Below are 26,633 nucleotides of genomic sequence, written 5' to 3' on the forward strand. Positions count from 1 at the left end.
TGGGTTTGCTACGTCTCTTATTTGTTTCATAACATATATCAACTTTCTGACCCTAGCTGATAGAGCTGCTGTGTGATCACTAAATGTAAGTTTTTCGTCGATATTGACGCCTAAATATTTGATGGTATGAGTTCGTTGAATGAAGTTACAATTACAGGAGTTAACATTAGGTGTATTATTGCAAGTACGCTCATGAATTTTGATATCAGTTGTGACCAAGGGAGATGAAATCGCGGTTTTATGAAAACATACGTATTTCGTTTTCGCAGTGTTTAACGTCAGTAGATTATCAGAGAGCCACTCAAAGACTTTGTCATTCCGTATTCCGCGCTTCTAAAACATTCACTCCAATTTGCTTCATGGAATATTATAGCGGTATCATCGGCATAGCAAATAATTTCAGCATTTCGCAATGTTAACGAGGCAAGATTATTCAAATAAATTAAAAATAAAGTAGGACCAAGAACACTGCCCTGCGGAACACCAAAGGACAGTCCTCTGGAGGAACTAACCCATGAATCTACTTTTAAACATTGCTGTCTTCCAGTGAGATAGCTTTGGAACCAATTAAGAGCAATACCTCTGACACCGATGCTTTCCAGACGTCGCAGTAGGATTGGAATTGACACGGTGTCAAAGGCTTTTGCAAGGTCTAGGAAAACACCAATGCATGCCCTGCCATTGTCTAGATTATGCACAATATTATGGGTGAGTAACTTTACTGCATCCTCGGTTGAGCGTTTTGACCTGAATCCAAATTGATTTGGTGATAAAATATTATTGGATTCAAGATACTTCACTAAACGTTTATTGACCACTCTTTCTAATATCTTTGAAAATACTGGCAATAAAGAAATTGGTCTAAAGTTATTGGGACTATTAGTTTCACCATATAAATATAATATATATTCCTAACTATGTACAATATCCTTCAATGTTAATAAAACAGTGGGTTGCCGTTACATACACTATAACAACAAGCATGTATGATGATCGCGAGTTTTACTTTACCCTTATAGGATCAAATGTTCCTGTAAATTTTTACTTCTATCGTGATCGTGACACCCAAGAAGTTTTTTTTTATGTGCAATTAAGTATGGCAAATGAGTGGCATTGTACCCCATGATCTAATAAAAATAAATTTATTTTCAAAGGGCAAATACGTATGTTTTAAACCAGATTATTTTATGAACAGTGTCGTATAAACTCAGCTTATTCTTAATTTATTTCATAGGAGTATAGGTCCAGTCTCAAGAACTGTGAATCACAACCGAACGCCCAATAAGTTGGCAAGCTCGCCGGCACACCCAACAGTATGTCCCGTGGTATCATTTGGACGAAATAATTTATGAATGTAGATCACCTTGACGACCGTGCAGAATGAATAAACAAGACCTCATTACGCATATATAATTAGCATATTGTATATATTTGCACTTCCTCTGTAAATATAACGCAGCTTGTATAAATTGGTCTGCAAGCTGAGTCGAGGCTTGGTAGTGGCAAAAAACTGCACATTTTAAGCCTTATGTTTTTTGGGAAATATTAATAAACAGAGAAATAACCCTTAAGATCTGCATTCTATCGAAGTCAGTAAGTTGGATATTGTCTTACCAATAACGTTATGTTGTTGGTTGTTCCCGGATAACATAGGTTGAGGAATTCGCTCCATGTGGTATCCGACCCTATTATAGTCGGAAAAAGACTAAGCAGATGTGAATATTAATGTGTAATTTTCATCACTACATAGTATAAAACAAGGTCGCTTTTTCTGTCCCTTTGTACCTACGCTTAAATTTTAAAAACTACGCAACCGATTTTCAAACGGTTTTTTAATAGAGTGATTGAAGAGGAAGGTTTTTATGTTCAATAACATCCATTCAATTGTGGGGAAATACTAGTTCTAGTAGTTCTTATTATAAATTAGAGATAAAAATAAGGGTACACCTTCTACCTAATTCTGAAAAAGCGTGATAAATATGAAATAGGGTAGGTACAACTGTCTCTCTTGAAATAAGGGCGTGATATAGGCAATAAGCATTACAATATGATTAGTAAATTACATGTACAGTCATGTCCTAATAATTCAATGATCATATAGATAGCTGACCGACACCTTTAAATCAAAATTGAGTTGCTAAACTGCAGTTCTGATAATTCGTGTAACGGTTAAAGTTGGAATGGAATATAACCGTCGTACCACAAAAACTTTTATAAGTCTGTTGAACACTTGTCTAAAAAATGACAGAATATGACGTTGAGATAAGTCACATTTTTTTACACAAGTGTTCGACAGATGTTTAAGTTTTTACAGTAAGGTCATAATAGTTTTTTTTAGTTTTTTAAATATGTCATTTATCTTTTTGGCTTATGCAGCGATGTTTTAAATTTGTAAAAAATATAAGAAGCATACGGTTTTACATACACGTATACGGTTTGCTTTGAAGATCGCCTATGAGGTGGACTGACCAGATAAAAGCGGCAGTAAATGGCTCATCGTCACTCTACGAATGCACGAGGAAGGCGGCCATCAGAGGGGAGTGGCGGAGGGTTGTAAAGCTTGCCACCAACACCTGAAGTGATGACCACGACCACTCTCTCAAGAGTGATAACGACAAAGAAGAATACGGTTTGCTTTATCTAAAATCTATATCAGTATAATATAAACTCCTCCAACAAAAGAAAGGCATACGCACATACAATCAATCCATCATCACAAAAAGCCTATCAGTACTTTCCCAAACCACCCACATTCCGTTCCCACTTGCACCGCAACATATTAACGTAGGCGAACCAGTCTAAACAATATACAAGGCTGTAACCACGCCTAGACGAGTCTCGCCTAGGCACTATAATACCTAGGTTGCCTAGGAGTAGGGCTGCCATCCCGAATTTCGCCAAACCCGGTCAAACATTAAAAAAACCCGGACATTTGGCGTAAATCGCATTTTTTCTCCGAACGAATACGATTTTTTTTAAACAATATTATACCTAATTTGTAATCCATTTACTATTAACATATACTTAAATTCAATGAGGTGCTTCCTTACATGAAAAGTGTCCGGGTTTTGCCCGCACGGCCCCCGGACGGCCTCCAAAAGAGGACAAATCCGGGGAAACCCGGACGGATGGCAGCCCTAACTAGGAGTTACCTATAGCTAGGTTACCTAGGTAACTTGTGTAGGTTTGATTGAAACATATTATCCTAGGTCTATGTTGTGTGGTAAGAATGTTGTTAAGGCATATGAAATATGAATACAATGTTTATACCCAAGCATTGCGCGTCGTTAGCTTGTATCAAAGTAAGAGCATTAGTGAATATCAGGACCAGGCCAGCAATCCTAAATCACCGGACAAAGACTATAAGTAGAATCATAACATATAATTTAGTTTTTCTTAAAACAGCTATACTTACACTCTGAAACTTGAAAGTGAAAATTCATAGTAACCAGTTGTTTTAAGAAAACTGTCTGACTGTGAGCTTCGGCATATGATTGACCATTGACCTGAGATAGGTATAGTAACTTTGAGACAAATTAAGCTAATTTCAAAGAAAGTTCTCCTTTGAAATTCAGTTTAAAGTTATTATACTAGCGACCGCACACCTTTTTGTTTTAGTAATAAGTATAGATTTAATAAAACTAAACTAGGCAATTATTATAAGTACTGCAAACCTCTCCTACCTCTTTATGCTGTGCCCTACCGGGTCCATATTGTTTCAAATATATTGTTTAAACTTTATAAGATACCACCTGTATTACATATGGAACGCAAATAAAGATTTGAATTTGAATTTGAATTAAAATGTAAGCCGCCTATCAATTCCGTTTCATATCATTTAGTTTATATTAAAAGCCATACAATTTATGCGTCAATTACCTAAAGGGTTCAGATAAAGCCGACTAATTTATTCTCGTAATAAGATACATTAAATTGAGGTTTGGAATTCGCGTCAATCAGACATTATCAAGGCGTAACGTGTAAAGGCGTGTACAGACTTTGCGAGATTGCGCCGCGAACGATGGCTAGGTTCGACCATGCTGGATTTTAGAAAGAGTTCTGTACATAATTCATTTATCGAAAGGTTTTTACTTATGTCATAACTTGAAAAGTTTATTAATATTTTGTGTTTGCAATTTTTCATGATTTTATCGTAAAATTTTCAAAGTTTCATGTACCAAAAGAAAGCCTGGTTTTTGTAGGCTCTTTAGGAACTCCATTAAATGTTAATAAGTATAACTTTTCAACATGTGCTCCTCATACCGAGGTGTTCATTGCACTTATGGTCATTATCAATTGCGTTAATATTTTTTATGTCAAAATTTAATGCAAAATCTATGTCAAAAAGAAAAATAAAAGTTTATGTAGCATAATTTTTTAACGAATTTAAAATGACATGAAATCAACACATTCTTTACTTACCACGTCACGTATGTAGTAAATAACTCTGCACCTTTGTTGCACCTATTTAGCCCATGTGGAGCAGCTCTGCATCATACCTATCACATATGTATCACCTATATCTGCACCTATGTATATCCGCACCTTTGTTATATCTACTTTTGCACGTGTAGAGCACCTCTGTTTCTATGTAGCAACTAGTCAGCACTTTTGTTGCACCTATATAGCACCTATCTCAGCACTATTGTTGCACCTATTTCTGCTCCTGTAGAGCACCTCTGCACCTGTGTAGCACCTATATCAGCACCTACGTCTTCACCTTATTTGCACCTGTGTAGCACCTACCTTTAGCCTCAAGATGACCTTTCAGCTGTTCGGCCTTCGCCTGTAACTTAGTCTGCATGTTTTCAGCACCCTCCTTCATTTTAGCCAGTATACCTGTTGGAAAATGTATTTGTTAGAATAATGTAGGTATACAAAATGTAATAACAAAATGTAGTAATTTTATGAACAATAAAACTAGAGCATATAAGGGCCAGACACCAAAGCAGAGCGGAGCGGAGAAGTTTTCAAATAACCATCACCGCGGCAGTCAGTCAAACTCCTGAGCTGAAAAATTCCATTGATTGTTTAAAACTTCTCGGCTACACTTTGGTGGAGTCTATACATGGAATAGTACAGGCTTATTATTAAGTTAAAGACTCGATGATTTATATGTTTACTTGAACGCGCTAATATCGGGTACATATCGTATTTAAAAAACATTTCAGTATTATTAAATAGCCCATTTATCGACGGGAGGCTTACTTTTTATCCCGATGCCTGAAGTAGTTCCCAAGGGGTACAGACGGAACTCCGATATAAGGTTATTATTTGAATGTATTACTATATTTCATTAGTTGTATATTCTATATACCCACCATGTTTATCTTTTTCTTTTAATATCCTTTCCATATCTCCAGCCTTATCTTTGACACGGCCAAAGAAATCTATCCGTTTAGTAAGCATGTGTGACAAATATTTTATATTAAAATGTTGTAACGTTGATATTTTGATGATGATGATGATGAAGAAAAATATTTTGTACAAATCCCGCAACTCTTTTTGATAACGACCACTAAACCTTAGTACATAAAGTTGATATTTGTGTAAAACACTACAAAAACATTAATACCCATCTCAAGGAAATATCCCATACAAAAATGAACCTCAATCCTTAGAACATAAAGTTACTTTTCTACAGAAAGCATAACCTAGCACTACAAAATATAGCAACAAAAATACCCTTAACTCCCAGTAAATAAAGTTGCCATTTGTTTATTCGCAAGAATCATGCTATACCACGAAATATGCCACACAAAAATTTTCCTTAACCCTTAGTACATTAAGTTGATATTTGTTTATTACACTACACAAATCGTTACCGAGCTCCACAAAAAATCCCATTCAAAAATGACCCTTAAAACTTTATAAATAAAGTATATATTTGCATATAATCACCTGATATTCGTTTGGTGGCGTCAGGGCTGGCCGACTGCGTCAAAGCTGCTACCTTCATGTACTCGCTCGTTATTAAACCGGCAGCCTACGGGAAATATAATATGGGATGTAACTAAAATAGTGACAAAAAGAAATACAATAAGAAGGAAAAAAATTGCCAACTGTAGCAAATTCTCTCTTCTCCCTCCTGCCCTGTTCCCAATTTTATTAGGGGTCGGCGCAATATGTTATCCTCTTCCATTTTCCCCTGTCACTCGTCATACTGACACTCACTCTCTTCTTATTCATATCATCTTTCAAATTAGCAAATTCTCATGTAATTGAAATCAAGTTAGGAAAGGTGGCAGACCCACTGCTACGAATAACCATCACACAAAAATGTTATTTCTAAACTACATAAATACTTTTCTCAATACACGGCATCAAAAATTCTTTTTCATTGCCGTCCAAAGGAAGCATACCCAAGACGCTGGTATCATTGTCACATTGGATGGCAACGCTTTACTTTTGACCGAAAATTTGACAGAAAATAAAAGGTGTAGGTCACTTGAACTTTGCTGTAACTAATACTTCTTTGAAAGTCGAGTCGCTACAGATAGTTAAAACCCAGAAAGTCTAAGTAAGAAATGGCTGGGCAGATGGTGATGAAAATATATATTTACCTCCAAACTAGCAGGACTCATGGCGGAATACTCCTCACTGAGGAGTTCCACTATCAGACCCTCGATGTCGAAGAATAGGATGTGGCTCTCCGGATCTACGAGATAAAATATAAAGTTAATTCTATATCAAGTTATATGTATAAAACAGTTTCAAGTCTTTTAGACCCGGTTTCATTGGTTACTGGTGTCAGTCAATTATCCCATAGTAAATGCTATCTGTAATATAAAGGCTGCTTATAATTTCTGTTAGATATTGCTATGATATGGTACCAAAGATTATAGTTTAACTGACAGGTAAGTTCCTGTGATCGGAGTCTTTATCACACAGATTTAAGTTTTTTATATACTAAAAATGTTTGTTTAATATAATATGTATGTTAGTCTTTAAGGTATATAAGGTATCTATGGACTAATGCAGACCGAAAATAAAGTTATTTGATTTATCAGTAACTGGTGAAAATGGCCATAAGACTTCTAAAAACACTTAAAATATATTCACTATTAGTCAAAACCATATAAAAGTCTGTTGAGCAGTTTTGAGTCCCTCTTGGGCCCCGGCAGGCTCGGCTAGGGGCCCGCGTTGTGTTGCACCCTGAGGGAACTCACCAGCAGGGTTGCTGCGGAAGCCCTGGACGGTGAGCTGGGCCCTCCTGGCGCGGGCAGGCTCGGCTAGGGGCCCGCGTTGTGTTGCACCCTGAGGGAACTCACCAGCAGGGTTGCTGCGGAAGCCCTGGACGGTGAGCTGGGCCCTCCTGGCGCGGGCAGGCTCGGCTAGGGGCCCGCGTTGTGTTGCACCCTGAGGGAACTCACCGGCAGGGTTGCTGCGGAAGCCCTGGACGGTGAGCTGGGCCCTCCTGGCGCGGGCAGGCTCGGCTAGGGGCCCGCGTTGTGTTGCACCCTGAGGGAACTCACCAGCAGGGTTGCTGCGGAAGCCCTGGACGGTGAGCTGGGCCCTCCTGGCGCGGGCAGGCTCGGCTAGGGGCCCGCGTTGTGTTGCACCCTGAGGGAACTCACCGGCAGGGTTGCTGCGGAAGCCCTGGACGGTGAGCTGGGCCCTCCTGGCGCGGGCAGGCTCGGCTAGGGGCCCGCGTTGTGTTGCACCCTGAGGGAACTCACCAGCAGGGTTGCTGCGGAAGCCCTGGACGGTGAGCTGGGCCCTCCTGGCGCGGGCAGGCTCGGCTAGGGGCCCGCGTTGTGTTGCACCCTGAGGGAACTCACCGGCAGGGTTGCTGCGGAAGCCCTGGACGGTGAGCTGGGCCCTCCTGGCGCGGGCAGGCTCGGCTAGGGGCCCGCGTTGTGTTGCACCCTGAGGGAACTCACCAGCAGGGTTGCTGCGGAAGCCCTGGACGGTGAGCTGGGCCCTCCTGGCGCGGGCAGGCTCGGCTAGGGGCCCGCGTTGTGTTGCACCCTGAGGGAACTCACCAGCAGGGTTGCTGCGGAAGCCCTGGACGGTGAGCTGGGCCCTCCTGGCGCGGGCAGGCTCGGCTAGGGGCCCCGCGTTGCCGGCGGGGCCGCTGTGCTGTAGGGCTGCGAGGCCCCGTTGTGTGGCTGCTCGCATGGCCGTCAGGTTGCGGTGGCGGAGACCTCTGTCAGAACAAAATTATATTGTTGTAAGTAATATAAAAACGGCTTTCTAAGAAACATTATATATAAATAAAATAAAATGTCATTTATTTCAGGCAAATTCACCCATATCAGAAATTCACACAAACAATATTAATAATTAACTTATACATACAATCAAACAATATTAATAAATCAATTATACATCACAATTACAAAATTAAAATAAAATGAAATAAAATAAAATAAAATAAAATACAATAAAATACAATAAAATAAAATGAAATAAAATTAAAATTTTCTGTTTGGCATTCGCACAGTTACATGCCTGTCAGAACAGTGTTTTATGAAAGGGCAGTCTAGCCTATCCCCGATCATCGCCAAAATAGTGTTGGCACTGGCCCGCACTCTGCGCACTAGGGATGCCGCGCGTTTGCGCATAGTAGCTTGAAAGCCATCGGTGCGCGATTCTGTGAACATACCCGAGGCGCTACAGTATCGGGGCAATCCCACAACTGCCCTGAATGCATTATTGTATTGGACGCGGATGGCACTGTAGTCTCTGCTAGTATAGTGCGCCCACAGACTGCACGTGTACAGCGAAGTACAGTACGCTCTGAAGAGTGTCACTTTGACCTCGCGTGAGCACCTCGCAAATCTGCGAGCGACCATATTCGCTTTAACAGACAATGCCCTCCGCTCCCTTTCCATGTCAGCATGATCTCCAAGACTAACAGTTACGATATGCCCAAGGTATTTAAACTGTTTAACTCGTTCCAGAGCAACACCGCTAAGTTTCACAGGAGGTATGTTTACTGGGCATCTCGCACCCGCTGTCTCAAAGATCATATACTGACTTTTTTTAACATTGTACATTAAACCATGACCACAGGCATATTCCTCACAAGTCTGTATTAACTTTCTCAGTCCACAGATTGATGCACTCAGCAGCACCATGTCATCCGCATAACTGAGATTATTTACACAAACACCATCAATGTGACAACCAACATGTTGACTACTGAGTGCAACAATTAGACCGTTAATGTACACATTAAATAGGGTCGGAGATGTTAAGCCACCTTGCCTGACGCCGCACTCAAGCTGGTACGAATCCGACATTACCCCCGCCCATCTGACATTATTGGTCTGTTGAGCATACCAGTATTGGAACACGCTGACGAGTTCTAGTGGCACATTTATGCTTTTCAGCTTATCCCACAGCAACCTATACTCCACACGGTCAAATGCCTTTGACAGGTCGAGGAAGCACGCGTACACTGGGGTTTTACGATTTGTATAGTACTTGACAGTCTGCTTAAGACACAGTATGGCACTTTCAGTTGATAGGCGAGGGCGAAACCCAAACTGGTTATCATGTATTACCACGAATTTATTCAACTGTGTGTTAAGCAAACTGTCAAACACTTTTGCTATCACGGTGGCAAGAGAAATAGGCCTATAGTTACTTTTGTCACTAAGGTCTCCCGTTTTATTTTTCACTATAGGCACCACCACAGTTTTCATAAAGTCCGCCGGTAGGTAAGAATGGCTCACACACAGCGAGTAGAACACAGCCAGAACCCTTGCGATGTGAGGCCCGGCATGTTTTAGATGTTCAACACTGAGTCCGTCATGTCCTGGGGACTTTCCTCCTGACATATCTCTAAAGGCCTGAACTACGTCTTTTGCTCTGAAATGAATCCCCACTTTTTGAAACCCGGGAGGGTCAGCATTGTGCACTGTTGCCACCGGACCCAGCAATGACTTAACACTGAAATAGTCTTTAAAAACATTCCCAATCTCCTTAGGGTCATTCACACCGTCAATGCTCACAGGGAGGCCCTGACGTACACTTATGTTATTGGTACTCTTCCAGAAACCACGAAAGTCTCCTTTATTGTGTTTAACCACAAGCGCATCCATTTTTATTTGGTCCTGATGATTTTGGCACCATTTTAACCGTGATTTGAATATCCTTCTGCTCTCGGACATTTCGGAGTAAAGGATACCGGACTTAGGTTTTCCCGACATTACCCACACTAGGAACTTTGATCTAGCCGCCCTGTGAGCATCGCTGACATATTTGTTCCAACCCACTATGCGCGAGCCACACATCCTCTTCTTGCTACCTCCCCGACCTGCCAAAGTAGCCGCATCCCGAAGAGCTGTCACAATGTCGGTGTAAAGTTTATCCAAAACAAGCCTGTGGCCACGGTCACTACAACAACTATCAGCACAACTCAAACACTCAGAGGGAAAGTCTATACATTTTAACCTATCATGACACTCTTTTGTGTATATTCTTATTTGATCATCATTCTTTACGCCCCATAACACATCTTTGTTAACATTGTCTATTCTAGGTGATATCTTAGGGTTTATTAAATGTAGGTTACATTTAATTATCAGTGGGAAATGATCAGACCACTTCGTGTCATACATTACGTTCACATCAATAACAGTCATCTTAGCCGCTTGAGTTGTAATACAGTGATCAAGCCAGCTTACAGTCCCGTGCGCATCGCTAATAAAGGTAAAAGTATCTGACTCACTCCCCAGCATATCTATACTTGATATAATAACACTTGGATCACAATGTTATCGTATTGAAAAGTATTTAGTATGATGAGCAAGAACATCCTACTAATATCATAAAAGCGTTTAGATGTGAGTATGTAACTTTCTTACTCTTTCAATCAAAAACTCTCGGATGGAAAGTCAAAGTATTTATTAGTGTGCTTTTTGGCGATATAGTAGGTCTTAATAGTAATTTTAATGGTAGTAACTCAAAAAGCTACCCTTAGGCATACACTATTTAACAAAATAAAATATTAAAATTGATTGATGAATTGACACAAAACAAATGTCAAAATTTAGTTAAAATACAATAAAATGGATTATGTCAAAACTTGACAGCAATTTAACTTATATGTACCAAAATATCATATAGGCTACTTTTTACCCACATGCAGGAAACAGTACCCTCATCACAGCTAGTATTACCTGAAGAAGTGCACAGCAGGGTTGGCGAGGCCGTCACTGGAGCCCCCCGCCAGTGAGCCGCCGCCGAGGTCATCAGCTAACGCCTCATCACACGCTGATAGCACCTCCTCGGCTATCATACCTGATGAGAACAGAATGGAAGATTATTGATTACTGTGCAAAAAGGTCATAATAGTTAAAAAAATTATAATTCTAACCAAGGGGTATTGGGTCCCCCAGTGGAGCCCAGCAGGGCCAAGGCCTGTCGGGGCTGCGGGATTGTTCGAAAGAGTTACCGCGGTCCTAATACATAAAATGCCTACGACGGAACACGACGGTTTTTAGTCAGTAAGAGTCTGACACTCCCTCACAGCTGCTAACCCACAGCGGGAGGGGTCATTTGATAATTTTTGAAGTTGTTAAAAAAGGGGGTATTGGATTGTCCGAGTAACTGGGTTGAGGAGGTCAGATAGGGCAGTCGCTCCTTGTAAAGCCACATCCGGTTAGACTGGAACCCGACCCCAACATAGTTGGCTAAAAAGGCTCGGGAGATGGGAAAGATCATAATAGTTTTTATCCGTTAGTGGCCAAAGAGATCCGATGAGAATCGGAGCTCGTGACTCAAGTTATGTTTTCTCTGAAATTGTGGCTTTGTTATTTTCTCCTGTATATTCCTCTGCTGGTGTCCACTTGATGTAGCACCACGAGTCTACCAGTGTCACCTGCCACTTACCATGCAGCACTCTATCCACGTGCCCCGTCTCCATCTGCCACACGAACACCGTGCCGTCACTACACCCGACCACCATGAAGTCGTCTGCTCCACTCCACTTGATGTAGCACCACGAGTCTACCAGTGTCACCTGCCACTTACCATGCAGCACTCTATCCACGTGCCCCGTCTCCATCTGCCACACGAACACTACCGTGCCACTCCGACCACCACGTCTGCCCACTCCACTTGATGTAGCACCACGAGTCTACCAGTGTCACCTGCCACTTACCATGCAGCACTCTATCCACGTGCCCCGTCTCCATCTGCCACCGAACACCGTCCCACGTCTACACCCGACCACCATGAAGTCGTCTGCTCCACTCCACTTGATGTAGCACCACGAGTCTACCAGTGTCACCTGCCACTTACCATGCAGCACTCTATCCACGTGCCCCGTCTCCATCTGCCACACGAACACCGTGCCGTCACTACACCCGACCACCATGAAGTCGTCTGCTCCACTCCACTTGATGTAGCACCACGAGTCTACCAGTGTCACCTGCCACTTACCATGCAGCACTCTATCCACGTGCCCCGTCTCCATCTGCCACACGAACACCGTGCCGTCACTACACCCGACCACCATGAAGTCGTCTGCTCCACTCCACTTGATGTAGCACCACGAGTCTACCAGTGTCACCTGCCACTTACCATGCAGCACTCTATCCACGTGCCCCGTCTCCATCTGCCACACGAACACCGTGCCGTCACTACACCCGACCACCATGAAGTCGTCTGCTCCACTCCACTTGATGTAGCACCACGAGTCTACCAGTGTCACCTGCCACTTACCATGCAGCACTCTATCCACGTGCCCCGTCTCCATCTGCCACACGAACACCGTGCCGTCACTACACCCGACCACCATGAAGTCGTCTGCTCCACTCCACTTGATGTAGCACCACGAGTCTACCAGTGTCACCTGCCACTTACCATGCAGCACTCTATCCACGTGCCCCGTCTCCATCTGCCACACGAACACCGTGCCGTCACTACACCCGACCACCATGAAGTCGTCTGCTCCACTCCACTTGATGTAGCACCACGAGTCTACCAGTGTCACCTGCCACTTACCATGCAGCACTCTATCCACGTGCCCCGTCTCCATCTGCCACACGAACACCGTGCCGTCACTACACCCGACCACCATGAAGTCGTCTGCTCCACTCCACTTGATGTAGCACCACGAGTCTACCAGTGTCACCTGCCACTTACCATGCAGCACTCTATCCACGTGCCCCGTCTCCATCTGCCACACGAACACCGTGCCGTCACTACACCCGACCACCATGAAGTCGTCTGCTCCACTCCACTTGATGTAGCACCACGAGTCTACCAGTGTCACCTGCCACTTACCATGCAGCACTCTATCCACGTGCCCCGTCTCCATCTGCCACACGAACACCGTGCCGTCACTACACCCGACCACCATGAAGTCGTCTGCTCCACTCCACTTGATGTAGCACCACGAGTCTACCAGTGTCACCTGCCACTTACCATGCAGCACTCTATCCACGTGCCCCGTCTCCATCTGCCACACGAACACCGTGCCGTCACTACACCCGACCACCATGAAGTCGTCTGCTCCACTCCACTTGATGTAGCACCACGAGTCTACCAGTGTCACCTGCCACTTACCATGCAGCACTCTATCCACGTGCCCCGTCTCCATCTGCCACACGAACACCGTGCCGTCACTACACCCGACCACCATGAAGTCGTCTGCTCCACTCCACTTGATGTAGCACCACGAGTCTACCAGTGTCACCTGCCACTTACCATGCAGCACTCTATCCACGTGCCCCGTCTCCATCTGCCACACGAACACCGTGCCGTCACTACACCCGACCACCATGAAGTCGTCTGCTGGTCTCCATTTGATGGCTACCACGGGGAACAGGTGACGGGAGGCTAGGGTTACGCATTTGCGTTCTGTCAAACCTGAAAAGAAAGAGACAGTTGTTTAAAAGCTAGTGGGAGAAGAAGAGACAAGTTATCATCATCATCTCAGGCCAATGACATCCACTGTGGCAAATAAGTCAACCCCAGTGATTTCTAAAAGGACCGATCGGAAACAGACCATGTGAACACCACTGATTAAAAATCAAAGATACCATGTTCATGAAAGCCTTGATGTCAATTTAATTATAAACATGACTTTGGTCTAGCAGGGAGACAATTAAGACCCAGATATGGTCTTACTCTGGCATTGATCGATACTGAGGGAACAAGATGTTTGAATAACGAAATCGGTCGTTTCAAAACTTCTCCGTTCTGCCTTGGTGGAAAGTGAGCATTATGCGTAAAGTCAAAGTAGTAACAAACTCGAAAGTCGAACGGAATATATATTTCATTCATGTCAATATACTAAAAGAAAGTATCGTGTAAGTATACGGAGTGAATTAAAGAAATAAAACTTACTTAGTAACGTAACGCTGTGATCTGATGCCACTGAGCAGATACATTTCTGTATTCGAGGCTGCAACAAGAAAATAAAATTAACTAAATTGCATGTTAGATAGCCCATTTATCGAGGTATTCAATATACAATTTTTTATCCAAGTGCGGGGAGTATTTCACACACCACACGGCTAAAACCGCAGGTGGAAGCTATCCCTTCCTACTTATAATATTTATAAACGCGATATGTATGGATTTATGGACATTTGTTGCAATGTCACAGAAAAACTGCTCGATGGGTTGATGAAACTGGGCAGTATTATGGCTTATACATCAGGATGACTTTTATAACTACTTAGGCTACTTCTTCTCTGTGTTTCGTAACTAGTATATTCGGGTACCGGGGGAAACACCTAGTAACAAATAATAATACTCACACTACAATTATGAGGCGGCACAATCAACTGTGTGATCTCCCCCGCGTGCACGCAGAATCTATGTAGCAGCGCGCCGCTGAATAGATCCCACAGACACACTGCGAAGTCTATGCCGCCTGATACCAGGTGGGAAACAGTTCTCACGGGACAAGGGTGAAACCGCGGGATACAGCTAGTCTATATCATCTACCGAGCCTTTTCTCAACTATGTTGGGGTCGGCTTCCAGTCTAACCGGGGGTAGCTGGCTCATGGCTTGTCTATACTAATATAATGAAGAGGAAACATTTGTTTCTTTGTGAAGGCTGGAAAACTGCTGAACGAATTCAAATTCTTTCACTGTTGAAAAGCTACACTCTTCCCGAGTAACATAGGCTATATTTTATCCCGGTACCAGCAGAAGCTCAAACGGAACGCGGGTGAAACCACGATAAAAAGCTAATCTATATATATGTATAAAAGAAAGTCGTGTTAGTTACACATTTTATAACTCAAGAACCGTTTAAGCTGAAAATTAGAGGGGAGGTAGCTTAGATCCGGGAGAAGTTTTTAACACCATCCGGGACGCGGGTCAAACCGCGGGAAAATTGCAAGTGTATTATCTATGTGTATTTTTATTTTCTATGGGCCCTAGTATGTCTGAAATAAAGGTAATAAATAATACTTACGCTACAATTATGAGGCGGCACAATCAACTGTGTGATCTCTCCCGCGTGCACACAGAACCTATGTAACAGCGCTCCGCTGAATAGATCCCACAGACACACTGCGAAGTCTATGCCGCCTGATACCAGGTGGGATTTGTCGTATCTGTAGGGAAAATATTTTACTTCGTAAATACATCGTATTATAAATTACATTCGGGATTTATTAAGGGATATTGTCTGACTGTCGGGCCTTTATGACAAAAGTCAACCGAATAAATAACCAAAAATAAATCTATGAATGAATTTACGAAACAAGCGTACACAACAAAAAACGATTGAAATTCGCTATAATGTGTATAGAAACTCATGCACATTAATGTTTATTTATGCCAACCATTGATATACAAAACAGGTTTTTGTATATCAATGATGCTAACAGATTTAATTTTTACAAAAATAGTCCAGTAGTAAATATGACAAAGTATACGTAGAATAAACAATACTAGCCAATTTCGAATAAGCAAAGACTCTTGACAAGATCTGACGGAACAAATGCACAAGGAGTCCAAAGTCCAACTAACTTCAGAAATGGCTACCAATTTTTTTTTAAGAAGTATAATTTTCGATTTTAAGCCCTATTACTATAACAATAGAGAACAAAATTGGCATACCTTTGATGCACATGATGTGGATACAGCAAACAGTTGACTCGCCCAATGTGACCGAGCAACAACTGGTGGGGAGGCCAGTCTAAAACAATACAGTTTTCATACAATTATTATGAAAAGCATCGAAAGATATGAACAATATTAGATCTGCTTACTACACAGAAATTAAGATTTTTGCAGACAGTAAAAAACGCCCTGAATCTCGTGAGAAAAGCTTCGAATAGGGAAAAGACACTGAATGAGAAAGTTGTGTCTTTTCTTTTGTTTGAGCTATAAGTTATTTATTAAATTAATAAAAATTAACAGATTTACTTCTAAACAATGGTGCAGTTGCTGACAGTCACATGCCGCTATTTTCCCTTGAAAACTAACAACGAACAGCAGCAGCAAATATTCGGTACCTCTATAAAAGCACTTACCATCAAGCTGTTGATGATTTCCATGCAACAGTTGCAGCTGCACCGTATGCGTCGCGTTCACTATGACTATAGACCCGTCTTCTCTGCCCACCACCAGACGATTAGCAGCCAGAAGATATATGTATAGAGGTAAAAGTTACTTACAAACAATATGATGTCCTCCTAGCCGATTGTCGGCTACGACGGCTGTTCTCATGTAAGGAGATCAGCCAACTGCGCAGGACATATTATAGTGCACAAGCATTTGCGCAGATACAGGTGCACTCACTATTCCTTCACTCTCATAGCGCGATGGGACGGCAATCCGACACCACCGGAGAGAGATCAGGCGCAGGACCGACATTAACGTGCTCTCCGATGCACGGGTGTATCAATCACCAACTTCCAGGCTCCGGGCTGATACAAGTTTCTAAAATCCACAAAGCGATTTCGGCAGGACCCGGGAGTCGAACCCGAGACCTCGTGCCTTGCGATAGCTAGACCAACGAAGCAGTTATAAACACTATAAATACCAACTCACCATCTAGCTGCTGATGATTGCCATGCAACAGTTGCAGCTGCACCGTATGTGTCGCGTTCACTATGACTATAGAGCCGTCTTCTCTGCCCACCACCAGACGATTAGCAGCCAGAAGATATATGGAGGCTGTTAGTTTTATTTCTGTAAATAAAATATACAAAATATATTTCATCCATCCTCCGAGCCTTTTTTCCCAACTATGTTGGGGTCGGCTTCCAGTCTAGCCGGATATAGCTGGGTACCAATGCAATCTGGCAATATGACAGTCAGTCCTCTGGGTGTAAGCAGAGCTATTGAGACACAGGGGACTGACTCTATACATCTGCCTAGGCCCTAGAGTTTTCCCAACTATGTTGGGGTCGGCTTCCAGTCTAACCGGATTCAGCTGAGTACCATTTCCTTATGTACACTCTATGTACTTCCCTATGTATTTCCTTATGTACACTCTATCTCGATATGTTTTTCCTTAAGTACACTCTATAAATTTCGTTAACACGGACCTTTTGAATTCAAAACATTTTAACCCGTAACCTATATTTTTTCTCACAATGAACTTTCACCCGTATATCTGTACAAAACATAATCCAACAGACAAACTATGTTTATAGTTTTGTTGGACATTTTGTACTTTACATAACATAAAATGTACCTTTTAACGAAGAAATAAATAAATAACAAAAGTACATACCTTGTTCTTCAGGATGATTCAACTGGTCCAATATACCAACGGGACTGGGATTCATATCTTCCCACGCTATGTCCAAACTCGTCATCACGATTGGGGCGTGTGCTGAAAAGAACAAAACAATATTAAAATCATTCAATTGAAAATAGACCAGGAGTCTCATGATCTGCCTTTTCCCAATTAAGGTGGGGTCGGCTCGGGGCTGCGGGATTGTTCGCGCGAGTTACCGCGGCCCTGGTACATAAAAGGCCTATGACGGAACACGACGGTTTTTAGTCAGTAAGAGTCTGACACTCCCTCACCGCTGCTAACCCACAGCGGGAGCCGTCATTTGATGACATTTGAAGTCGTTAAAAAAAAAAAAAGTTAGGGTCGGATCTTTCATAAATCTTAATTCTTTATAAATCTAGCAATACTTAGCGCAGACAGTCAAACCAATCCCCTGGTTGTAAGCAGAGCAATTGAGACACAGGGGACTGACTCTATACATCTGCCTAGACTTTTCCCAACTATGTTGGGGTCGGCTTCCAGTCAGAGCGGGTGCCACTGAGTACCAGTTTGGTACATGGAGTGACTGCCTATCTGACCTGATCAACCCAGTTACTCGAGTAACCCAATACCCCTTTCTAAGATGTTTGTCAGATTTTCGGGCTTCTGACGACTACCCGTAAAGACAGCCAAGGTTGTTAAATTACCGTCTATACACTTATAAACCATTTTTGAGTTATAGTTGTTTTATTTTTGAGTATAGAAGAAAAGGTTGGCAGCACGACTAGGGTATGTGGAGGCCCATACTTGTGCTCAGAAGTTAGTAACAAATCGCCATTAAGTTTGACAAGATAAACTAAGGCCCGAGTCACACCGGAACGACCGCGGACGGCAGCGACGCGGCGAGCACTTTCTTCCTTGATTTTCCATTTAACTGTCCAATTGACCGCTTATTGGACTAAATGCAGGAGCTATATACTCACAAGGAGTATGATGAGGAGTGGGCATGGCGGCATCATCTACACTCCAGGCGGAGACCACGCCGGCGGAGTCGCCGCGGAGCAGCAGCCGACGCTGCTTGCCGCCCACTGATGTTATCACTATATACTAGCCTAGAGCTATATACTCACAAGGAGTATGATGAGGAGTGGGCATGGCGGCATCATCTACACTCCAGGCGGAGACCACGCCGGCGGAGTCGCCGCGGAGCAGCAGCCGACGCTGCTTGCCGCCCACTGATGTTATCACGAAACGCATGGCGGGGGGACAGGATAGGAGCTGTGGAGAAAAATATATACTTTCTTTTAAAAGGTGTGAAAGTTATTCTGTCAGATGGAAAGACTCTAAAATAAATGAACATATAGATAGAGGTTAGGCTTTTTATAGAGCTGGGGAAGAACTACTTGAGACTCTACTCTCGAGAGAAATTCTTGTTCTCTCGGAACACGGGTGCAACTTCGAGAATCAGTCTTAACATTCTCACAGCAACTCGAGAATGACTGAAACACCACCAATTTAGTTTTCAAGTTATTAGAACTTAGTAATCTTCGTATATCTTTGACACCAAAAACTGAGTAAAAGTGAAAGAAAACATCTTAAGGAAACCTGGACGCTAAAATCTGAAATCACATTCCTTTTGAGTATGAAGGTTGAGAGAATAGAGGATGATGATGATGAAGTTATGATGATGAAAGGATGGTGACAGTGATAATAAAGGGATGGTGATGATGATGATAAAGGGATGATGATTATAATGAAGTTTGTTAAAAAACTTTTGCTTTACCTTATTATCCGGATGAGCAAGAATGCCAAACAGTACTGGACTATCATGATCCACGGTAGGGCCGTGAAATCCTTTGTGATCGGGGACCGAGCTATAACATATCAGTTAAATTATTTAGTTAATAGTATACAAGGTAAAGTTTATTTAGTGGTGTTTGGGTATTGAAAGGGGAAAAATATTTAAAATTAGGGGAGGTAATGATATTAGATACCATGAGAATAATTAACGATTTTTATTTGGTTGTATTATCTTCCTTTATACAGCTACATTTTAATTATTTTGTAACTAATATTCTAAACGTGAAAATAACTCTGTCTGTCCGGCTTTCGAAAAAAGGCTAATCCGATTATAATTAAATTTGGTACACAGATAGTCTAAGTCTACAATATTAGGTAGTCCACATATAAAGATAGTCCAGAGAAAGGAAAGTGTTCCCGTTTGAGAAAAGTGTTTCTCGCAATGCGGTGGAATAGCTAGTTTTAACAATATAGCAACATATTCAATCATTTTACTATGTTTTTACAACTGTCACATGGTACCTAATATCAATAAGGATTTGAAAAGGGGCTTCATTCTTCACAAAACAGACAAGAATCAGTATTTTATAAATAAAACAAAATACAATCAATGTATCAATCAAAAAATAAACCACAATACTTTCATTAACAAAGAATACTTTAGTTTATATACAAACGCCAACAATTTCGGAATTTTCTAAGCTAAAAGCTTAGATACATAATGTACTACGTATTTTGCTCACAAATAATAATATTCAATTGTTTTTACATATTTTTCATTAAAAGCCGGTTGCGGGTACTACGCACCTAATTTCTTTGAAAATACATATCAAATCAAAATAAAAAACTAAACCAAAAACGGATGGATATATATGATAGTGCAAAGGCAAATTAATATAATACGCTCTAATTATGTATAACATTATTTTTTTCAGATTTATCTAAAAAAAACTTAAAATATTTCAAAGAATCGCTAAGGTATTGTCCTACTGAAGGCTATAAAAATTAGACGCTATAGTTTGGTTTTTGTATTTTAAAGGATATGTTGGAATGGGGGTTAGAATGTGAAATTCCAGGATGAGAGATAAAGAGGGATAAAAGAGAAACTCACAAAATAAATTCTTATTAATATTGTAAACACGAAAGTATCTCTGTCTGTCTTTCTATATCTTGAGAACCTGAGAACGGACACAGGCTAATTTTATCTGGGTGCAGAAAGTAGTTTCCTCGAAACGCGAATGGAACCGCCTGAATTACTTCGTATATTTATAATTTTATGTAGAGATGCCTGCGCTTTACAGATACTATTTAAATAAACATAGCCTTCAGTAACATTTTCATACTCTATCAAACCTAAAAACTAAAAAAAAAACTAAACAAAACCAAAATAAAGCGGACATAAGTGCTAGCAAAATAACTCTATCTACATACAAAATACATATAAACAGACAAATGTGCTGACCTACTGATAGCCCGTCCTCGTAGTTTGCTATAAAAGAAATATTTATATCTTGGTATATTATCGCATGGTATAGCTTTAAGTGTAGCTTAGGATTAAAGCTTTAAAAAGTTATACTTTTCAGCTTTTAGTGGACGGAAGTTTTTTTGGGTTGTTTGTAAACTCTGTATTTTTAAATACATTAACCATATTCATGTTTTAACATAAATTCGTAGTTAAAACTTTAAAATACGCGGTACATAAATAAATTGACAAAAACTAGTTGGTAAAAAATATTATGTATCTTAATTTTTTTTTATACTGTATGTACACACAGACCAATTTACAAGGTACATTTTTCTCTTTCACACATCCTTACTTGTATTATAAATGCGAAAGTAACTCTGTCTGTCCGTCTATCCGACTTTCACACTAAAACTACTGAACCAATTAAAATTAAATTGGGTACACATATAGTCTAGCGCTAGAGAAAAGGCATCAGCTATTTTTATCCGGGTGTGTACTTGTGTGAAAACACAAACTTGTCGGTAATTTTTTAAATAAATTAATATGGAATCTTTAATTTTTTTTTTTTTAATATACAAAGTTTACAAACAACCCATTTAATATCCAAATAAACATCTATAACATAGGCTTGTAGTGCTCCAATGAGAATCTAATGATGATACTTGAACGAATGACATGCCAATTCAAACTAAATTGTTTAGACAATAAGGTCCATTTTAGAATAGCAGCTTGAACGAGGTCGGTTTTTAAAAGAGAGCTAGACAAAAAATATTACGATAACATAATTTACTGCGGAATATAGATATTTCTAATTCAAATCGTCTTATATTACTCTTATAGAGCTGAAAAGTTTGTCTGCTTAAACTTGTTGGAACTCTCAGGAACTGCTGGTCCGATTTGAAAAAATATTTCAGAGTTTCATAGCTCATTTATTCGTTTGCACGGGATACGCTGGTGGTAGCTAGTAACGATGAATTTTTTAGCATGCTGTTTAGTCCTAAACCTAACTGCCTACACATTAAAGTTCAAAATCTATTGTACAAATACCCTGTTCAAGCTTATTCTAGTCATAGACCTTACTAAAAATTTTGATAATCATTTTGATACCTATCACCTGAATGATACTTAAACCATATTTTACGTGTGAATTTTCTTAAAATCAAAATTGTAGAATTACTTTCTATCGCTTTTTATAGCACATACTAGCTTAATTAGCGTATCTTCAACTGTAAGACTATCCCTATATTTTTTTCTAGTAAATTAAAGTTATTTTTTGAGCTTATAAATAAACTAAAATCGAGTTAAAAACGACTTTGCATATCTGGAATAAGTATTCTTAGACGTAGATATTTTATAAATTCACAATTTTTGTCTTGTTATTTATTTTATCCTGGCAATACAAATTGAAGTAACCTAGCTTAAGACTCCTGAACTTTAAAGCGGAGGGAAGCTGCGGTTAAACAGAGATATATTAACCAATGACTTTGCATAAAAATCTAATATAATAATTAAAACTGTTTTAGATTTAATCAAAAGAGAGATCATATTATTATAGCTTTACTATATACATATTAGTTGAAAAGTTGGTTTGTTTCAACTCACTATTCTCAGGTACTTTCAGTGCTAGTCAACCCATTTATCGAGCCTATTGACCACTTTTTATCTAGGTGCCCGAAATAGTTCACACGGGCCGGCAGAAGTTAATCAGTTAACATATCTCCATTTATCTACACGCAACCTCCCTCCAAGCAGACCATAAAACCTTCACAACACAAGTAACAACATAAAAACAAAACTTACTTGGCAGGCAACCTATACAAATATCCTTTGCCTTCAGTAGAACATACGAGCACTCTGTCGGGCGCGAGGAAGTCGCCCGACATCCAGCGCTCGCCTGACGGCGCTTGTATCGAACAGAGGACTGAGAAATCACCTGGAAAGAAAGATTTGAAGTTCTATATGTGGGAATGTCAAATGGTGGTAAGTAGATATGGAACGACTGTCTGTTTGGCAGTTGTTGAACTGGATAATCCAAATCAAAATATCCAAAGTAAAAAAAATATGAGATCAGTTCTCTGGTGGACAGCATGCGTGTTGAGACACAGGGGACTGATTCTATGTGTGACGGTAACCATACTAATATAATTAATGCGAAAGTTTGTGAGTATGTCTGTTACATCTACACGCGCATATGAAAGGCTGAAAGGGTTTTCGTGAAACGTGGCAGTAGCATATACTTCGGCATAAAATATGGACAATTTTCTTCCCTCAGAAAGCTGTTGAAATCGGTGGCGAAATAAGAACAGTATAATAAACTCACCAGCATCATAAATCTGACAATACTTAGCGCAGACTATAAGCACAGTCCTCTGTTGATACGCACAGTCCCCTGGTTGTAAGCACAGCAGTTGAGACACAGGGGACTGATTACGGAATCAGTCCTGTGTCTTCCGTATTATATTAACAGTATCTTAATTATTACTTTAATTATAATGTACTTACTAGCTTCATATATCTGGCAATACTTAGCGCAGACTATAAGCACAGTCCTCTGGTTGTAAGCACAGCAGTTGAGACCCAGGGTACTGACAGAATCAGTCCCCTGTCTCCCGTAGTATATTAACAGTATCTTAATCATTACGTTAATTACAATAAACTTACCAGCATCATAGATCTAACAATACTTAGCGCAGACGATGAGCACAGTCCTCTGGTTGTAAACACAGCAGTCGAGACACAGGTGACTGATTAAAGAATCAGTCCTGTGTCTTCAGTAGTATGTTAACAGTATCTTAATAATTACTTTAATTACAATAAACTCACCAGCATCATATATCTGACAATACTTAGCGCAGACGATAAGCAGTCCTCTGGTTGTAAGCACAGCAGTTGAGACCCAGGGGAATGACTTTTTATCTTAGAGTAAAATATTAATAAATAGAATAGACTTACCAGCATCATATATCTGACAGTACTTAGCGCAGACTATGAGCACAGTCCTCTGGTTGTAAGCACAGCAGTTGAGTGACAAAGCGTTGAGACAGCGAATCTGTTTCGATTCGTTCTCGTAAATCGGTTCCGATTGCTTGTTTTCGTGGCCTAGGAGAGACCATACCTGGAAGAAATGTATGTTTATTTAGTATTAAGAAGAAAGTCTTGCTGGCCTAGTGGTTAAACTACCGGCCTCTAAAATATAAGTTTCCAAATCAGACATGAACCATTGTAACTTTTACCTATACTAATATGATAAAGAGGATTTTTTATTATTATTTGTGCCCTAAAGGTTCGGAAAATACTGAACCGATTTGAAAAATTATTTTATAAGTCTTGTATATTCTAGTATTCGTTTCTATTATACTTATTTATATACAATAACAAAGGATATTTTAATCACTATTAATATTTATTAGCTATTGTACTTCAGTAGAGATTTATGTTCAATAACAATTTTATGAGTGTCACTGTAAACGCTCAGTCATTATAAATGAAACAGACATTTAACTTGCTTGACATTTTGCTAAAACGCGATTATCTCGGGAACTATACATACGAGCCCAATTTAAAGAATTTTTACAGTTTTTTTACAGCCTACTTCTCTAAGGAGGCTAAATAATAAAATGGCTCTCGTTAGGCGGCTGGATCAAGGGATGTATGTGTACTGATTCAGAAGGCAGTACTCCTTGATACGGCACGTATTGTGAGGAGGTTTCTGTCTCTGGGACCCTAACCACCGGTACCTTGGACCCTGTGCCCGATATCGGTGGCAACCTATTTTTTATATTTTTAAATGTTTTTTTATTTTTATATTGACTATTTAAAAATGTAATTAATATGTTCAGAATAAATAAATGAAAAATAATAAACTTTGTATCCAGGCATGGGAAGAAGTGCCCACGCAATGAAATCGCGGGAAGGATCTAGTTTAACCCCTTGAATGCTGGTGCACGGATCCACGCGCAAGGGCGGATCCAGCTTCGGCACCAGGGGGGGGTCACACAGTCGTGGTCAAGTCACAAAAAATATTATAATGTAGCGTATACTTCTTTTAATATTAAAAGTAGTAGTATAAATACAATAAGCGCGATCGTAGCGAGCTCGAAATTTGTACGAATGATAAGAAAAGTGTTTTCATGTAGAAAATGGCCCGAGCAGAGTGAGGGCAATTTCTCGTAAATATACTACACACATGTGCCAAACAAAAAAGCGCGAGCGAAGCGAGCGCGACAATTTTTGTTCAGGTCGAGGACTAAGGTTAAAAGAGTGTTTTTATGTAGAAAATGGTCCGAGCTGAGCGAACGCGATTACATACATAATCAGACACAATCAGACACGCGAAATTGAAAAAAGCGCGAGCGAAGCGAGCGCGAAAATTTTTTTTCAGTTCGGGAACTAAAAGTAGATGAAAACGCTTTCTTGCTGTATAACAAATATACAGCACAAATACAAGAAAGCGCGATCATCGCAAGCGCGAGAATTTTTTCAGGTTGAAGACTAAACGTTTGAAAAGTATTGTGTACGCAGAAAATGCCGCGTACGTTTTTTATTGCAGCAACAGTAAAACATTTTCTGTGAAAACTTCAATTGTCTTACTATTGGTATGGGTTCATGAGATCAGGGCCGGCTCTAGCTCATGTAGCGCCTGGGTGCAATCATCACCCAAGCGCCACCTATGTATCTATTGAAAGATTTTGAGTAGTACATATTGATCGAAGTACTTTACAAGGAATATAAATAAGAACGTTCGAACGAAATTCACTTTTTTGGTAGGTAAAGGACTTAAAAAAATGTTTCCAAATCATTGTAGGCTCAAACTGTTGGCCAGATTGAAGTTATGAAAGTCGAGACAGGACAACGTAATTGTAAAAATGAACGCGAGCGAAGCGAGCGCGCAAATTTTTCAATTTTGGGGCACAAAAAGTTCATAAGTTTTAAAAAGCGCTGTAAAGTAACAAGCAGTCGGAAGCGCAAACTGTTTTGTTTTTGAGGACTCCTATTGCGCGAGCGAAACGAGCGCGAAATTTTTTGAGCCTATAACACAAAAGCACCTGATTAAGTACACTGTAAAGCAACAAGTAGCCGCGAGCGCAGCGAGCGCGCACTTTTTTAAATTATTTGTTTGAAGACTCACAAATCAGACGGGGAATTACGTACAAATAAAAAGGAACCGTGATTAGAGCGAGAGCCATTTGTGTTCGTTGATTCGGTGCGTCAATAAAAATAATAAACAATCAGAAATACAGTACCTACAGACATAGTAATTTACTCGCGAGCGTAGGGAGCTAGAATTTTTTCACTTAGTTGGAGGATGTTAAAAATTAAAAATAATCAAAATGATCAATCCAACAAAGCGAAGCCGACTTTTTTGTCAGTGTCATGACAATGTGGAACTTCCTTATCGAACGGGTGTAATTTCTTCGAAATTTCCTGGTAGTGGGGCGTCCCCCGGCGCCCCTGATATCGAGGCGCCCGCGATATTCGCACACCCTGCACCATAGGTTAAGACAGTCCTGCATGAGATACAGCATGTAATGTAGACAACCCGGACAGCGGATTCTTAGTAACACGGTCCCGTTTCCTCCTTTTGGGTACAGATAAAGAATAAATAAAGAATAGAGAGCGAGCGTTGCGAGCACGAATTCTTCAGCAAAACTACTCTACCTGGAACGATTTAGGTATCTACCTATTCACTTAAAATAAAAATTATCTTATACTTAAAACAT

At 40.6% G+C, this 26,633-nt stretch overlaps 1 protein-coding gene across 1 annotated transcript in view; it reads right to left on the bottom strand.

Moving 5' to 3' along the window:
• Window positions 1-26,633, bottom strand: part of LOC110369629 (WD repeat-containing protein 7) — a 116,891-nt gene that overhangs the window by 85,600 nt on the left and 4,658 nt on the right. The window contains exons 6-22 of the mRNA XM_064042233.1: window positions 23,866-24,028; window positions 22,714-22,846; window positions 20,911-20,937; window positions 19,432-19,522; window positions 18,779-18,926; window positions 17,664-17,765; window positions 16,976-17,116; window positions 16,040-16,118; window positions 15,390-15,531; window positions 14,308-14,365; window positions 13,666-13,827; window positions 11,133-11,253; window positions 7,986-8,149; window positions 6,564-6,658; window positions 5,902-5,986; window positions 5,322-5,390; window positions 4,747-4,839 (exon numbers count right to left, since the gene is read on the bottom strand). Of these exons, the coding sequence (XP_063898303.1) occupies window positions 4,747-4,839; window positions 5,322-5,390; window positions 5,902-5,986; window positions 6,564-6,658; window positions 7,986-8,149; window positions 11,133-11,253; window positions 13,666-13,827; window positions 14,308-14,365; window positions 15,390-15,531; window positions 16,040-16,118; window positions 16,976-17,116; window positions 17,664-17,765; window positions 18,779-18,926; window positions 19,432-19,522; window positions 20,911-20,937; window positions 22,714-22,846; window positions 23,866-24,028 (1,873 nt within the window). The remainder of the gene's footprint in view (window positions 1-4,746; window positions 4,840-5,321; window positions 5,391-5,901; window positions 5,987-6,563; window positions 6,659-7,985; window positions 8,150-11,132; window positions 11,254-13,665; window positions 13,828-14,307; window positions 14,366-15,389; window positions 15,532-16,039; window positions 16,119-16,975; window positions 17,117-17,663; window positions 17,766-18,778; window positions 18,927-19,431; window positions 19,523-20,910; window positions 20,938-22,713; window positions 22,847-23,865; window positions 24,029-26,633) is intronic.

Source organism: Helicoverpa armigera, chromosome 27 (assembly GCF_030705265.1).
Source record: "Helicoverpa armigera isolate CAAS_96S chromosome 27, ASM3070526v1, whole genome shotgun sequence".
Classification (NCBI taxonomy): Eukaryota; Metazoa; Arthropoda; class Insecta; order Lepidoptera; family Noctuidae; genus Helicoverpa; species Helicoverpa armigera.